Source organism: Erythrolamprus reginae, chromosome 3 (assembly GCF_031021105.1).
Source record: "Erythrolamprus reginae isolate rEryReg1 chromosome 3, rEryReg1.hap1, whole genome shotgun sequence".
In the NCBI taxonomy this organism is placed as follows: domain Eukaryota; kingdom Metazoa; phylum Chordata; class Lepidosauria; order Squamata; family Dipsadidae; genus Erythrolamprus; species Erythrolamprus reginae.
Genome location: NC_091952.1, coordinates 64,505,116 through 64,521,988, shown reverse-complemented (window position 1 = coordinate 64,521,988; position 16,873 = coordinate 64,505,116). Strand labels below are relative to the sequence as shown.

Sequence of the window (16,873 nt, the reverse complement as noted above, 5' to 3'; positions counted from 1 at the left end):
CCCACAGAGTGGGCCTTCTCCGGGTCCTGTCAACTAAACAATGTCGGTTGGCGGGCCCCAGGGGAAGAGCCTTCTCTGTGGCGGCACCGACTCTCTGGAACCAACTCCCCCAAGAGATTAGAACTGCCCCTACTCTTCCTGCCTTCCGTAAACTCCTTAAAACCACCTTTGCCGTCAGGCATGGGGGAATTGAAACACCTCCCCTGGGCATGTTCAATTTATACATGGTATGCTTGTGTGTGTGTCTGTTAGTTTATGGGGTTCTTTTAAATCTTTAAATATTTTAAAGTTATTTGGATTATTTATGATTTGTTCTATCTTGTTGTGAGCCGCCCCGAGTCTTCGGAGAGGGGCGGCATACAAATCTAAATAATAAATAAATAAAAATAATAATAAATAATTGTTTCTCCAGGTTGGCTGTGGAGTCCCTCTTTTTTCTTTTCCCTGTTTTATTTTGCTATGATTTGTTTTAATCTAGTTTTACATATTCCATTTTTTTCCTGGTCAATTGTATATGCTTTTATATATGTCTCCTACCAGAGAGGTAGGAGGAGAACTAAACAATGTCGGTTGGCGGGCCCCAGGGGAAGGGCCTTCTCTGTGGCGGCCCCGACTCTCTGGAACCAACTCCCCCCAGAGATTAGAACTGCCCCTACTCTCCCTGCCTTCCGTAAACTCCTTAAAACCCACCTTTGTCGTCAGGCATGGGGGAACTGAAACACCTCCCCCGGGCATGTACAATTTATGCATGGTATGTTTGTGTGTGTGTTTGTTAGTAAAATGGGGTTCTTTTTAAATATTTTAAACTATATTTGGATTTGTCATGAATTGTATCTTGCTGTGAGCCGCCCCGAGTCTGCGGAGAGGGGCGGCATACAAATCTAAATAATAAAATAAATAAATAATAAAATAAATAAACCACTGAAGAACAGTGCCTCCCACTCCCAGCCCCTCCAGCCGGCACAGAAGGATACCATGGTCAATGGTATCGAAAGCTGCTGAGAGCCTTTCGATACCATCAATGCAAAATTTACAGGTAAAGAGGACGATCGTCACTTTTTTTTCCTGCTTAGATTTGGGACAGAATTCTGTACTGTACTTCCTCCTGCCCAAAGGGGAAAAAAACAAATAGTGTCCATCAGGCAAAGCTGCCACCTACTGGTCTCACGTTTAGGCAGCTATGCCTTTTGTTTATATCAAGAATGCGAGCATTTAGAAATGAATCTGAAATGAGAGAGCTGGAACAGGCTAGATCAGTGACGGCGAACCTTTTTTTCCTCAGGCGCCAAAAGAGTGTGTGAATAGAAAAACTATTGTGCATGTACGAATGCCCACACCCATAACTCAATGGCCAGGGAGGGCAAAAACTGCTGCCCCCACCCCCTGGAGGAAATGGCCTGTTTTCCAACTTTTGGTGGGCCCAATAGGCTCATGTTTTGCCCTCCCCAGGATCCAAAGACTTCCCTGAAGCAGGGGGAGGGTAAAAACATCCTCCCCTATCCCCCAGGAGGCTCTCTGGAAGCCAAAATTGCCCCCCCAGATCCTTTGCGTGAGCCAAAAATCAAATGGCTGGTGCACACATGTACGATGGAGCTGAGCTAGGGCAATGGCTCATGTGCCAGCAGATATGGCTCTGCGTGCCACCTGTGGCACCCATGCCATTGGTTCACCATCACTGGGCTGGACTGAGGCTAATATGGGACTGGGCAATTTGTGGCTCAACCTGTATGTGAATTCAACCATTATGTTATGACATTGTAAGATTTTTTTAAAAGGATAAATTATGCAAAGATCAGGTTCTTTGGAGGCTTTAGTGCTGGGAAGGATGGAAGGAATAATAAGAGCATGACCAACAGCAAAGTAGGTGGGCTCAGCTACAGTGGCAATGAGGGCACTGTTGGAATATCTGAAAGTTCAGGTTAGGGACAGATTGTCATGGAGAGATTCTATATAGGTGATTGCCAGGAGTCAAAAAAACCATGGTGCATAATCAATTAAAAGAGTATCAGATTATGCTAAATTCAGCTTTGGGCTTGTGTGCTGAGAGACGATGGACCAGATAACCCATTTAGATTGAGGGAATATTTGGAATTTGGCAGAAGGAATTTACTCTTGTCACTATTGCAGATCTAAACAGGGGGAAATCCAGACAGCTACTGATTATGTGTCATCAAATCATTTTCAACTCCTTGCTCACTGATCAAATTGAAACATTTTTTTTGTATTATTCCTGGAAGTAGTTATGTGAACCCAAATTATTTCTGGAAATAATTTAGAAAATAAAATAATATGGGATAAGAACCTGGTACTCTTTTTTTGGAAGGGTGCCCACCTCTCTAGGTGAAAAAGGTGAAAAAGAGAAAAAGTTGGTGGGTGGAAACGTGAATCCACTATGAAGGGGCAGGCTAGATGAATTTAACATTTAAAATTTGGAAAATACATAAACATAGCACTAAAGCTTTAGTGTGACAGAAGCTGCTATTAAGGTTTTAATAAGAAACTGTCTTATTAAGGTTAATTGCATCTGTAAAAAAAAAAAGTAGAATTTAAAGTCTTGAATTCAAAGATGTGGCAAAAGTCCAATGTGGTGGGCACTGCTGGATCTCCCATTGTAGGATTTATTTATTTATTTATTCATTCATTCATTCATTCATTTTTATGCCGCCCTTCTCCTTTGACTCAGGGCGGCTTACAACATGTTAGCAATAGCACTTTTTAACAGAGCCAGCATATTGCCCCCACAATCTGGGTCCTCATTTTACCCACCTCGGAAGGATGGAAGGCTGAGTCAACCTTGAGCCGGTGGTGAGATTTGAACTGCTGACCTACAGATCTACAGTCAGCTTCAGTGGCCTGCAGTACAGCACTCTACCTGCTGTGCCACACCAGCTTTGCCTCCCTCTGCAGATTCTGAAGTTCAAAAGAAAAGATTATTGCATTAACCTGGAAATTATATCAAGATAGGTAAAAAAGTTCATCCGAGAGGACAGAGATCTGGTGGAGAGCTACTGGACTATTTGCCTTCTAGTAAAGAGAAATGTTGTGTCTGGCTATATCTGATCTGTGTGAAAGTCAGTTTGGTGTAGTGCTGAAGGCATCATACCAGGAGCCAGAAGATTAGACACAATGCCAGATGGGTGATCCCTTTCTCACAGTCCTAGGAAGGAGACAGTAGGAAATTCCTCCTGGAAAACCTTGCCAAAAACCTGCAGGGACTTGTGCAGGCAATTTCCAAAAATCAGGCATGATTGAATGAAAGCTATTTTGGGAGAATGATCATAATATCCCTTGAAAATTCATAATGTCTACTCCAGTAGTATGTTTCTGCTGGTACGGCTAATTGCACGGGTTTGAGCGCAAGCCACCCTGAGTTTTCGGAGAGGGGCGGCATACAAATCTAATTCATTACTATTATCATTATTAAATTAATTTTGCTTCCTGCACCTGTGCAGGTAGGCAAAATTTCACACAGGGACACCCGTGCGCACATAATTTGGTGGGTTTTTTTTGCTAGGATGCATGTGTGGAAGCAAAAAACCTCACCAAACACACACACGTGTGTTCCCGTGGAAGACTTTGCTACCTGGAGAGGTGCAGGAAACATAATTGTGCTCGAACCCATGCTCACGCGCCAGAGCCACAAACATGTGCACAATTAGCCTTACTGGTGCACTCACTTTATAGAAAATGGGAAGTCCTGCATTTAGTATTTATCCAGGCTTAAAGGTAATGTAATCATTGAAACTTAAGAGGCTGAAATTAATAATATCCTGATCTATAGAGGCTTTGAGCATCCTAGATATGGATTATGAAAACTGAAGCCTGGCACATCTGGAAGATATCAATTGGGAAAATTATTTTAAAACTCATTTAGCCAAGAAGTATTGTGGATCATAGAAGTAAATAAAATATATGGATAGGTTGCTCCCTAGTGGATCTACTGCGTAAATGTTACCAGAAAAAAAATAGTGTTGGAGACCTAATTAGTAATACAGTGTTCCCTCGATTTTTGCAGGTTCGAACTTCGCGAAAAGTCTATACCATGGTTTTTCAAAATTATTAATTAAAAAATACTTGGCGGTTTTTTCCCCTATACCACAGTTTTTCCTGCCCGATGATTTCATATATCATCACCAAAATTTCGTGCACCTTTAATAAATATTTTTTTAATAAACTTTAATAAAGAAACATGGTGAGTAACAATCTAAATGGTTGCTAAGGGAATGGGAAATTGCAATTTAGGGGTTTAAAGTGTTAAGGGAAGGCTTGTGATACTGTTCATAGTCAAAAATAGTGTATTTACTTCCGCATCTCTACTTTGCTGAAATTCAACTTTCGCAGGCGGTCTCGGAACGCATCCCCTGCGAAAATCGAGGGAACACTGTATTTCTGTTCCAGTCTTCACATATCTGTCAATAACAAGAAAACCTAGGTCATAATGGCCCAAGAAATATCCAGGAAGAAGATGAGAAGGGCTGTTGGTCTTACCTGATACGTTTTTTCTCAGAGACATGGATATAGCATCTTCGGAGAGGGGCGGCATACAAATCTAATAAATTATTATTATTAAATTATTATTATCCAGAAAGGGGTCAACTCCATCTGCTGATTGGACTGAGTTTGTCAGAGCTTCTTTAGGTCATGCCTCCATTGCTACCCCTTGGCAGCTTTAGATGAAGAAGTGAAGTAACAGACTCACACGTGCCATAGTCAATAAGTCTTTAGTCCTCCTGTACTTCAATGGCAGTAAACATTCAAATTAAGCAACAGGGTGGGGCTGGATGCTCTCTCTACCTCTCTGAGAAGGAACGTATCAGGTAAGACCAACATTCCTTCTCCATTGTGGTGGATATAGCATCCAGAAATGGGACATACCAAGGCTGGCTATCCATTCAGGAGGGCCCAGATTGACTGTCCATTCTTCAGTCTCTTATAACCTGTTGCAGCATCCTTCGTCCAAAGGTTAGACAGAAAAAGACCTTGTAATGTTTGATGAATGGAGAAGGGCAAGACCAGGTGGCTGCCCAGCAAACCTCATAAAGGGATGCTTGAGTTGCCCATGCCACTGAGGTTGCAGCACTCCTCATCGAGTGCGCCATAATGCAGTCTGGATTGAAGCTCGTAGGCCTTTGCAATCATCGAACAGATCCAGCACTCTGGGCACATCTAGAGCAGGCCACATTTTCTTGGGTGGATGCACTGGTGCTGGGCATAAATTAGGGAGAATAACCTCCTGGGCCCTATGATACCACATATTAATTTGCGTAATGAATGTTGGGTCCAGTCTCAGGACAACCTTATCATTGTGGAAAATACAGAGATCAGTCCTGACGGACAAGACCACCAGTTCAGATATCCCCCTGGCCAATGAAATGGCCGCGAGAAAAGCCACCTTACAAGAGAGGTATCTCGAGGTCATTGTACAGAGACGTTCATAAGGGCACTCACGAGAGAATTCAGCACTTTTGGGAGATCCCACGTAATGTACAGTGAATAACAAGTGGACATGCAGTATCTGGACCGGGACACACTGCTCACAGTCACTCATGCCCTCATCACCTCGAGATTCAACTATTGTAATGCTCTCTACATGGGGCTACCTTTGAAGAGTGTTCAGAAACTTCAGATCGTGCAGAATGCAGCTGCGAGAGCAATCGTGGGCTTCCCAAGGTATGCCCATGTTACACCAACACTCCGCAGTCTGCATTGGTTGCCGATCAGTTTTCGGTCACAGTTCAAAGTATTGGTTATGACCTATAAAGCCCTTCATGGCATCGGACCAGAATATCTCTGGGACCGCCTTCTCCCCCACGAATCCCAGCGACCGATTAGGTCCCACAGAGTTGGCCTTCTCCGGGTCCTGTCGACTAAACAATGTCGTTTGGTGGGTCCCAGGGGAAGAGCCTTCTCTATGGTGGCCCCGACTCTCTGGAACCAGCTCCCCCCCGGAGATTAGAACTGCCCCCACCCTTTTTGCCTTTCGTAAACTCCTTAAAATCCACCTTTGCTGCCAGGCATGGGGGAATTGAGATATCTCCCCCGGGCCTATACAATTTATGTATGGTATGTCTGTGTGTATGTCTGCTTAATAACAAGTTGTTTTTTTTAAAGGTTTTAAATTATTAGATTTGTCATGAATTGTTTTATTGCTGTTGTGAGCCGCCCCAAGTCTATGGAGAGGGGTGGCATACAAATCTAATAAATAATAATAATAATAATAATAATAATAATAATAATAATAATAATAATAATAATAATGTTGGAAGCCCCAAAAGGAAAGTGGCGAATCATAGGGTGAAGTGCCAATTAGTTGGGCTGACCACAGAGCAAAATGGAAGACAAGGCTGTCATTTGTCTCTGGAGAGTATTAAGCTTCAGGCCCCTGTCTAGACCGTCCTGGAGAAATTCAATGACCTGGCCTCAGGTGGTTGATGTACACACAATGTTGGCTATATCACACCACCCGCATAATATCTGTCAGGTTGCATCATAAATGTGTGTAGTGGACGTCTCCTGGAGGGCTGGATGGTTGCAATGGCCCTGGAGGAGATATCATCCTCACCCAGAGCAATCCACTCAAGTGCCAGTTAGTTTGAACCACTGGGGGTCTGGTGGCTCAGGTGGGCCCCCTGTGGCTGAGGGAGATCGAACTCTGAAGGAACCTCGAAGGTAGGGCCACCAAGAGGTTCAACAGATCTGCAAACCATGGCCTGTGTGGCCAATATGGGGCTATCAGAATGGTTTCTTAGCTTTCTCTGATAGGATTTTCTCTATGACTGGAGAAGCAGGAGCGGGAATGCATACATCAGGCCACTGGGCCAACGGAAATAGTGTTGGTAGCTTCCAGCCCTGGATTCATAAATCTGGTAAAGTAGGGTTAAACCTGGGCATTGTTTGGGGTGGCAAATAGACCTAAGTCTGGGAGACCAAAGATGGTTGCCATCTCTTGGAATAAGTTTTGTACAGGTTCCATTCGGCATGGTTTACAGAGGCTTAGCTGAACCAGTCTGCCTGAATGTTTGTCACCCCCGAAATATGCTCTGCTCAAATGGAGAGCAAATGCTGTTCTGCCCAGATGCCCAGTTGTCTGGCTTTCTCGAGAGACCTGGAACATGTGCCATCCTGGTAGTTGATATGTGCTTTGGCAGCAACATCATCTGTTCTGACCAGATTCCTGCCCCCATTCTCCTGTACTTTCTTAACTGAGTCTTCATTCTGAAGCAAATGTTCTACTGTACGGTGTAGGCAACCATTTATGTACCGGTACTTTATAAGATGAAATGTAGGAAATGAGTCTTATGGAAAGTTTATGACGTGGTGGTATAATCAGTGAGCAGGTTCAGAATTCTCAGAGCAAATTTTGTTTTATTTGTAAGAAGTTTCTTAGGTTTGTGTTCTCTAGTTTGTTTAGCCTAAAATAAGAGTTAAAAATATCAGAAAAATACCTACTAAAGCACATTCTAAGTGTCAGAAAAGCAGCTGTTTGCGAGCTTCACAAATTAAGAATTTGATTTACAGAGGCTGAATACATTCTATTCATGGATTGCTTATTTTTGATGAGAGAGTGAGTGAAAGAGAAGAAAGAAAGCGAGAAAGAGAGAGAGGGACAGAGAGAAAAAAAGAGAGAAAGAGGGAGAGATAGAGAGGGAGAAAGGAAGAGGGAGAGATGGAAAGAGAGAGAGAGAAAGAGAAAAATGAGAAAATGATGGAGGGAAAGAACGAGGGAGAGAAAAATGAAACAAATGAGAGAAAAGAAAGAGGGAAAAGAGAAGTGGAGAGGAAGGAGGGAGGGAGGGGAGAAAGATGAAATGCTGGGAGTTTGTTGATTTAAGTTTAAATTTACTTGTTAATAAAGAAGCATAAATTACTTTATTACTTAATTATTAATTATTCTTTTTTATTTTAAATATTGTGCAGTGTGCATAGGGATTTGTTCATAGGGTTTTTTTATAGTCCGGCCCTCCAACAGTCTGAGGGACAGTGAACTGGCCCCCTGTGTAAAAAGTTTGGGGACCCCTGATGTAACCTATCACGACTTTTCCCCTCTTTGCTAAACCGGGTATGGGCATGGCCAGCAGGTGACCCATCCGGTCCATGGGCTAGTAGTTTGACAGCCCTGATCTACATAGACAAAGGTGCAGTTGGTAACATCCTTCCTCATTTGGTCATGAATCTATTATGTGATTTAAAAAGTAATTATCAGTAGCTCCCTGAAACAATGATCTTTAAAACAATCATTATTTAGGCCATTATATTTGAACCACTCTTATTTTTTAAAAAAATGCATTTTATGACATTTACATTTCTATTCGAGATTTAGAGAAGACACTACAATCCATGTTATTTTTAAAAAACAGGTAGCAGATGGGATTCAGTCTTCCCTCCTCATCCTTCTCAGGTGTATTGACATTATTAGAGGAAGCAAACATGTTTTTGTGTATATGACCCTCAGTGCAACTCCCACCCAACATTGTCCTTGATGCTTAAAACATGAATTGTCATTTTTTCTTCCTTGAAAAAGAATCACAGGAAAAAGACAAGGCATGGGTTTAATCATTACTGCTAAAGAAGGAAAATCTTCACTACTACTATAGAAAAAGAGGAAACTTATAGGAAAATGATTAAATATACGGTATACAGCCCAAATAAATCATATCAAGGAGTAGCTTTTGTTTTAAAGCATTTAAACTTCCCAACTATTGAGAATTGAAGAACAAGTCCATGTGTGTGTATACATTCTTTTTGAAAATCCTGTATCACTCTTGATATGTCTCTTGACTTCACTGCCACCTTGATTAGGTCTTGCTGAGCAAAATCATTAATTGCAGGAATTGTGCAGTGCTTTCCACACTAATGGCTTTTCATTGGAGAAAATGTTGACCCCAAGTAGAAATTCTACTAATTAAAAAGCCCAAACAAATTGTAACTCTACAGATGATATTGTGAAAAAGGATGTTCAAATATCATAGCTTAGATGCAAAAACTGTTTTCATGCTTTTTAAAAAAATAATAAAGGCAGACAATGTAACTTCCAACACAAGATGGCACTAGTTATTTTCTACATTCTTGGAAGGAAAGAGAAATTGCAGCTATGATAGACGTCAAAACAAAATACGATGCATTTGATGGATCTTTTTGACACAACTATCTTTCTGCTTCTATTTCTGAAGATGCAAAACAGATTACAGAACTATTTTCCTGGCTATCATGAATCAGAGTCCTCGAAAAGGAGACTGAGCAGATTGGCGCCATTGAGATTATCTTCTCTGACTTAAGCACAAGATGTAGAAAGCAGTGGGTGGAATTTTAATAGGATTTTGATGTTAAGTACATTTTGCAGCATTCCAGACCAGGGTGAGGACTTTGCATGAAAGAACTCTATTGCCATGCCAACAAAGGAGATAAAACAAATAAACTGGGTGAATTACAGAACCATGATGCACCAAAAAAAAAAGGCCAAATATTTTTCATTTATATTTAATATACCCATTATCTGATATATGTAAAGAAACTGTATGCCATCTTTGGTTTCATTTGTTGCTCTCGTGGATACATCCATGTTGAAGATAAATTGTACTGACTAAAAACGTATCTAAGAAACACATCCTTACTAATGAATATGTATTTTCTACACACACACCCTCCAAATAATCAGCATAGAAGCTACTTATATTGTAGAACAGCTTGTATTAACCAGAAAAAGGATACAAATGAATGTGATCTCAACCCATACTGTTAAAATAGGTATCATGATAATAGTTAAAATATTATGTTCTATAATAAAGCCTGATAAGCCTGTAGACCAGTGGTCACCCCCCCCCCCCCCCTCGGGCCTGTTTATGTATGGTATGTTTCTGTGTATGTCTGTTTTAATAATGGTTTTTTAAAAAGTTTTTAAAATTTATTAGATTTGTTTCATTGTATGCTGTGAGCTGCCCCGAGTCTACGGAGAGGGGCGGCATACAAATCTAATAAATAAAATAAATAATAAAATAAAATAGCTGACCATTGATAAAGCCCTTAAAATAATGTTTTAAATGGTGACCATTCTCAATATCACCGAGTATCATCAGCACTACTAAATCTGTAGCCCTATTTTCCTTTTTAAAAGCATTGTCTTTATAATGCCAATTAATGGCTGTATTTATGTATTTGCCTGAATTACAAATTTTAGGCACAGCTACTGTCAGTGAAATGTTTACATACCATTAACATAGACCACTTGACTTTTAAACTGTATTATAGCACATAACACTCCACAGAAAAATAAAACCCTTTATTGATAGTACGAACATTTAACATGTTTAATGCTGCCATCTATAAAAATGATAAAAAGACTTCTGTTTCATACATTTGACTTTACAAATATACAGATGTTAATGAACAATTAATACTAGGTTATACAGTTTGAACTTCATTAAAATCTAATTAAGTCCATGACACTTCTCAATACACAATCAAGAGAATATTAAACATTTCAATTCCATATTTTAACTATACAGAAAACTGAAATACTAACCCTTAAAATCTTAGGGGATTAGCTGGGATAATTTTCATAGTTGTGCTTAATCTCAAGGTATTGGCTATTAGCAACAAAATACATTTCCTTCTACACTATCCCCAATATTTCTGTAGACTATAGAACTCAGTGCATTTCCTAATGAAATTCATTACTGTGTATAAATCTCTATAGTGTCATGTTATAAAGAAAGGATACAAGTTAGTAAACATATAGAAATATTTTAAGGGCTGCTACAATAACCTCTTTTAAGGTAAGACACAATACCATCAAAACGCTTACTTGAGTTCAGTTATAGTGCCTTCCCAATAATGGTTGCACTATAAAACTGAATTGTCAATGTGCTTATCACGTTTCCTATGCATCTATATCCAAACACTTAGGAAAAAAATTATATAGACCATAATATGAGAAGAAATAGCATTAGATTTGTATGATTTCCTGTATCAATATACTGCATTGTGGAATATAATGCAACCTCAGAAATATTTGACAGTTAAAATACAATAATCTAGCAATCCCATACAAAAAAAAGGGAGGGGGGAGGACAATGTCTAGATCAGTGATGGCAAACCTTTTTGGCCCCGAGTGCCCAAACCGGAACATATATGTATATGCGCACACAAGAGTGCTGGAAACCCAAAACCCAGCTGGCTGCTGCACGTGCATGTCGGAAACTAGAACAGCAGCTGGCAAAGGTGCATGTGCCTGCAGAAAGGGCTCTGAATGCCACCTCTGGCATGAATACCATAGGTTCGCCATCATGGGTCTAGATTCTACATAGTCGCATACTGAAGTAATGCTTCTTTTAAAAAAATTGTAATGAAGAACTTTGGTCTGATGCAGGAATGGGTAATTTTGTGGTGGCAACTAGATGTGTGGCACTTATAATTGCTGGAATTAGGCAAGATTTTTTGGCTTATGTTTGTTTTTAAAAGGCAAAATATATGTGACAATGACAGGCAAAGAAGTATGCACCAATTTCAGCCCTTATTTTGCTTTAAAAGCACTGAAAAAACTTGCACCATCTAAGCCCAGATATTTGCTTCTAAATTTCACAATACCACCCACAACTTAAGAGTTCCCCAAACCTAATCACTGAATGTCAAAGCAGCAAGTTGCAATAGTTTCAAAAGATCATGTTGCGATTCTTATTATTAGTGAACACTGAGTTTGGTGAGGCATTCACATATTTTTCCTAAGGTCAAATTAAAGACACCCGGTTTATCATTAACCTTGATCTTGATTCTTTCAGTAATGAGATACTCCTGAAACAATTTCAAACATGAGCAGCTATATAAGTATATTGGCCCCACTGACATGATCAAGGCATAAACTTTTGCCCTAACGTTTGCATTACTGGAAGATTTATTACAAAGAAAACTGCTTCTTGAGCCTTATATTGGTCCCAGTTTATTATTTTTCTAAGGAAAATGGATTTTCTCAAATACATAAAGCCTTAAAAGTAATTGTACAAGTGATCTGAGGTATAAATAATGTCAACTTGATCATTGTTAAGATTAAAAATGTTGTGTCTAGTATGTATACATCTCTCTATATAAACTGCATCTTTGAAAGCTTAAGAATTTGGTTTCCATATTGCTGCCAAATGGGCAATTCTTTTCAGAGACAATAAAACTAATCTAGCGAGACCTATGCTGGCTTGATTTACAGCGTGATTACATATGAAGCAGTTCTTATTGCTTTGGATCTTTTTCTACTGATCCTACCTTTTTTATATATAAACATCTGAAAATCCTGATTAGAATAGAATATAATTTTTTATTGGCCAGGTGTGATTGGACAGACAAGGAATTTGTCTTGGTGCTTATGCTCCCAGTGTGCATAAAAGAAAAATACATTTAATCATTTCTGATTTCAAGTAGTATTTAACTTTTTTCTCAAGGAATAGCCAAGGCCCTACTCTCAGAAGTTCTACACACAACAGTAGAATGCTTATTAAAATATTTACTTATTTTGCTCTAGGGAGAGAAACTTGTAAGGAATGGACAATATGTTGTAAAAACTGGTAACTTGGTTGGTTAAAGCTAACAACTCTTTTCGAAGTTTGTATCATAGAAAAAACATGGGTTGCATACAATTTAGCAACAGGGCCAAAAGTGCACCTGACAGCAGCTACATTATTATTTTTTGTTCATAACAGAGAAAACCAGTCTGACGCTCCACCTTTGGGATATTTCCTATTCATAGTACATTACTAATAAATATGTTGGAAAGGATTAAGAACCATATTGATTTCAAACATTCATGATTCAGAAATTGTTATTTTCTAAAGTTGGATAATGCCTACTGGTATTACAGAAAATCACATTCATAACTGCAGGCTTTAGCTCAGGCACTTCTTAGAAAAGGAGTAGAAGTTTGCATGGAGTGTTTTTCTGCATAATTTAAAAATGAGTATTCTGTTGTCATAGTCCATAGGTCAGCTCCCAGAACAGAGCAATTGCTTCTCTTTTTGTTTGATTTCCCTGCTGCCATGAGATGCCTTGAGGCTTTGAATGTTCAAAACATTGTACAAGTTGTATTATTTTCTACACTGTATAAAACAAAGAAACAAATGTGTTATATAAGAAGATTCTGTTAGTACTTAAATAAATAACATGGAGTGAATAAGACTGAGTTTCAGCTCTAGGAATTGCAAACACTTGGAATGTTACTCTTTTTAAGACTAGCTATTGGTTGGCAATAAAATATCAATATCTTTCCCATTGGCTACAACAGCATTGCTTGAACAACTAGTTGCCATTTCCATAGAAGAACCCAGGGATGCCTGACTTGAAGTTTTCACTGGTGGCATGGTAGTTGCTGGAGAAGGAGTCAGACCAGGTTTCTTTGGAGGAATTGGTGGAGGATTTCCTCTTTCTGCTCTGGGTATAGTGGGTGATTTAATTCCAGGTGAAAGGGGACTTAAAGGACTAGAGACCTTACCTGGGCTAGTTTCACTTTTGGGACTCATAGGGTTAGCGAGATTTCGGTAGTCTGTGCCAAAAGGTGAACTGTTAGGGGAGACTGGTTTGATAGGCCCCTGCTGACTGGTGAATCTGGAGAGAACCTGAGTGACTGTATTGCGGGCAAGCTGTTTTGCTGCAGAATTATCAGCAAAAGTAGGTGACAAATCTCTGGATGGTGGACTTTGGAGACCACTTGATTGATGATCTTGATCGGCCTGAGATTGGAATTTGTGACGGGCAGCATGGAAGCGCTGATTGATTCCCACTTGGTAGGAAGATTGGTAGCTGGGGTTGCTGGTTGATGTTCCAAGTAGACGCTTACTCATGACTGGGGAGGAACATGGTGAAGATGTCAGAGAAGAAGAAGCAGTATTGCTGGGGGACAAGGAAATTCCATTGGAAGGGAGTGGTGGAACTGACCCAGAAAGAGACTCTGTTCTTACTGGGGAGATATTACTTTCTGCAGTACTCTCAGCAGCTGGCCCAGCAGACTTGCCCTTGTCTAGATTCTCTACTGCAGCATGAGGCACCTCAACACCTGTTAGTGTATCAGCATCGCAATGTCCATTTGCCTTGGCATAGGGATGGAGAGCTGTGGCCAGTGGTAACGTGTGTGCCAATTTGATTGAAGACTCCTGGTTCATGTTTTCTGTCAAGTGATTACTAGTCTGAGAAGCCACTGACCTACCTAAGGGGATTTCTGTAACAGTTGCTGTGGACACCTCGGAGACACACGGCGATGTGCTCTCAACTTTGTTGCTGTCAGTTTTCAAAGAAGTTTCCACTTGTTTTAATGTTTTTTTCAGATCCTCTATTTCTTCCCTTAGGGCTTTGGTCCGATTTTCTTCCCGGTTAAGTTTGGCTTTCAATTGCTCTCGTTCAATGTCAAACTCAGATAACTGTTTCTCAACTTGTGCTTCCATTTGCAAGCCTCTTTTCTTCTTGGCTTCTAGCTCCTCTTCCAATTGGTTTACTTTGCTTCTTTCCTTTTCCAACTTCATATTTAACTCTCCAAGCTTTTGCCCTTCCTCTGTAGCTTTAGTTGTGGCTTTCTTACATTCCAACACAAGCATAGAAGAAAGTTGCTTGTGGTGTGCACGCTCTTCCTCCAGTTGGCTAGTCAGCTTTTTCTGTTCCCTCTCAAACTTCTTCACTTGAGATTTTTCAAATTCCAACTAAAACAAAAGTATATATATAAAAATGTTAAAAGCTTTAACATCCAATCAAGCTAAAATAAACAAATAAGAGAAAATAATGGATATACAAATTTTTCAAAGGAAAACACTTTTTAATATTTTTATTTGAATCCAAGTAAGTAAAATGTCTAATTTCCTGCTTGAGGGAGAAAATAAAAACTCAGAATTGAGAGACTAGCATAAGTTCCTCCACCCATAGAAGGCATGTTCTCTTGTGTTAAACATTAATTAATCATTTCCCTCTGATTGCTACTTGAGAAGAAGACATACCTGTTGTGTGAGCCGTTCTCGTTCTTTTTCCAGCATATAGGTGACATCATCGCCTTCAGCAGTATCTTGGGCGTGTCGTTGCCTTTCTTCTTCAAGATCCAAAATTACCTTTCAAACCAAAATGAACATTATCAATCCTATTTAGAGAAGTAATTACTACTATATCCAAATGTAAAGAAAGAAGATTCCTATCTGCCCAAAGCAAAATTTAAAGCAGCCACAGATACTCCTTAACTTTTGCTGATGAATAGGATCTTCATCTCCCCGAGTCTTCGGGGGGGGGGCATACAAATCGAATAAATAATAATAATAATAATAATAATAATAATAATAATAATAATAATTATTATTATTTTGAAAGGGTCCAGGGCAATGATAAAACAGACATCTCCCCCTCCCAGCATAACTTTTACTATTCTTCAAATTTATAATCATTTAATTATACAGGTAATCTTTCTTTTGTAAATGTAATTGACCCGAGAATTACACTTGTAAACTATTCTGGCCATTACGAGTGGATTTATTTTATGTCATTTTTTGCATCAGTCAATTTTTGCATCAGTCAACACCACAGTCATTAAATGAATCCATTTCACTCAATGGACATTCGTTGGTGGAAATTAGATGTAAATGATGAAAACTGGCAAAACAACAACAACAACAATGGAAATCATGCAACATTGGAGAATGCTACAAATGTATGTAAGGGAGAGTCAGTTATCAAGCACCCAGAATGTGACCATGTGACTGTGTTTGCATAGGTGTCTGTAGCTGTCATAACTTCAAATCCTTGCAGTTTCCTTGGCACCCCTCTTCCCCGTGCTTTGCCACGGCCACCTTCTCAGGGCTGAGTGAAAGTGACTGTGTCAAGGTCACCCAGCAGGCTTTGTGGACTCATGGGTCTCCCAGTTTCTAGCCTGATGCCTTTAAGCACTACATTAAACTGGCTCTGGGATGTTGATTTGAAAGCAAAATAATAATTAAGTAGCTATTTTCATGATGATCCATCTAAACAGCTCTTTTACATTCTACCCTGTATTAAAGAAAAATATTAATTCTATTTCTTTAAGTTTTAATTTCTTTTAATTAGACCACAATAAAGAGGATTGGAATGTTTGTAGCTTTAAACTTAAATTTAAACTTATATAACAGCATAACAGAATTTAAATGTAAATACTGCTTTTAGAAAAATACAATATAATACAATGCATTAAATTGTACCACTTTATTTCTGCAACTAAACTTTAAAAATGGTAAAGGAAAGGAAAGGTATGGCTATGACCAATAAATAACTATGAACGACATATACCAAAGATTCATAAATATAAATACCAGGCAACTGTATGGATGAAAATTATATGGCTGGTTTTAATTATATAAATTTAAAGTTACAGTATTTTTAATTTACTGTTTGGTACATTTTAATTTTGATCTTTTTGTTTTGTTTAAACAATGCTTCAGTTTGAGGTTATTTACAAAAAATTATCAATGTATGTATGTATGTATGTATGTATGTATGTATGTATGTATGTATGTAACCATTTAACTTTTTAAGCAGACAACTCCCTCATTAATTAGCCAAAGAGATTCTTATGTAACATTATATAATGAGCCGGGATGGCGCAGTGGGTAGAGTGCAGTACTGCAGGCCACTAAAGCTGACTGCTAGATCTGCCGGTCAGCGGTTCAAATCTCATCACTGGCTCAAGGTTGACTCAGCCTTCCATCCTTCCGAGATGGGTAAAATGAGGACCTGGATTGTGGGGGCAATATGCTGGCTTTGTTAAAAAGTGCTATTGCTAACATGTTGTAAGCCGCCCTGAGTCTAAGGATAAGGGCGGCATAAAAATTGAATAAATAAAAAATAAATAAAATAGTCCATATTTAATAATTAAAATTAAAAGTAGGTAACTATA

General features: G+C 39.2%; 1 protein-coding gene across 3 annotated transcripts in view; it reads right to left on the bottom strand.

Annotated features, from left to right (window-relative positions):
• Window positions 1–10,261: 10,261 nt before the first annotated feature.
• CTTNBP2NL (CTTNBP2 N-terminal like) overlaps window positions 10,262–16,873 on the bottom strand; it is a 29,936-nt gene continuing 23,324 nt past the window's right edge. For 2 of the 3 annotated variants that reach the window (XM_070745618.1, XM_070745619.1), the window contains exons 4-5: window positions 14,958–15,065; window positions 13,042–14,666 (exon numbers count right to left, since the gene is read on the bottom strand). In XM_070745618.1, coding sequence (XP_070601719.1) covers window positions 13,209–14,666; window positions 14,958–15,065 — 1,566 coding nt within the window. In that variant the 3' untranslated portion in view covers window positions 13,042–13,208. Of the gene's footprint in view, window positions 14,667–14,957; window positions 15,066–16,873 lie in introns of all 3 variants that reach the window. The other variant, XM_070745620.1, reaches the window with a different exon arrangement.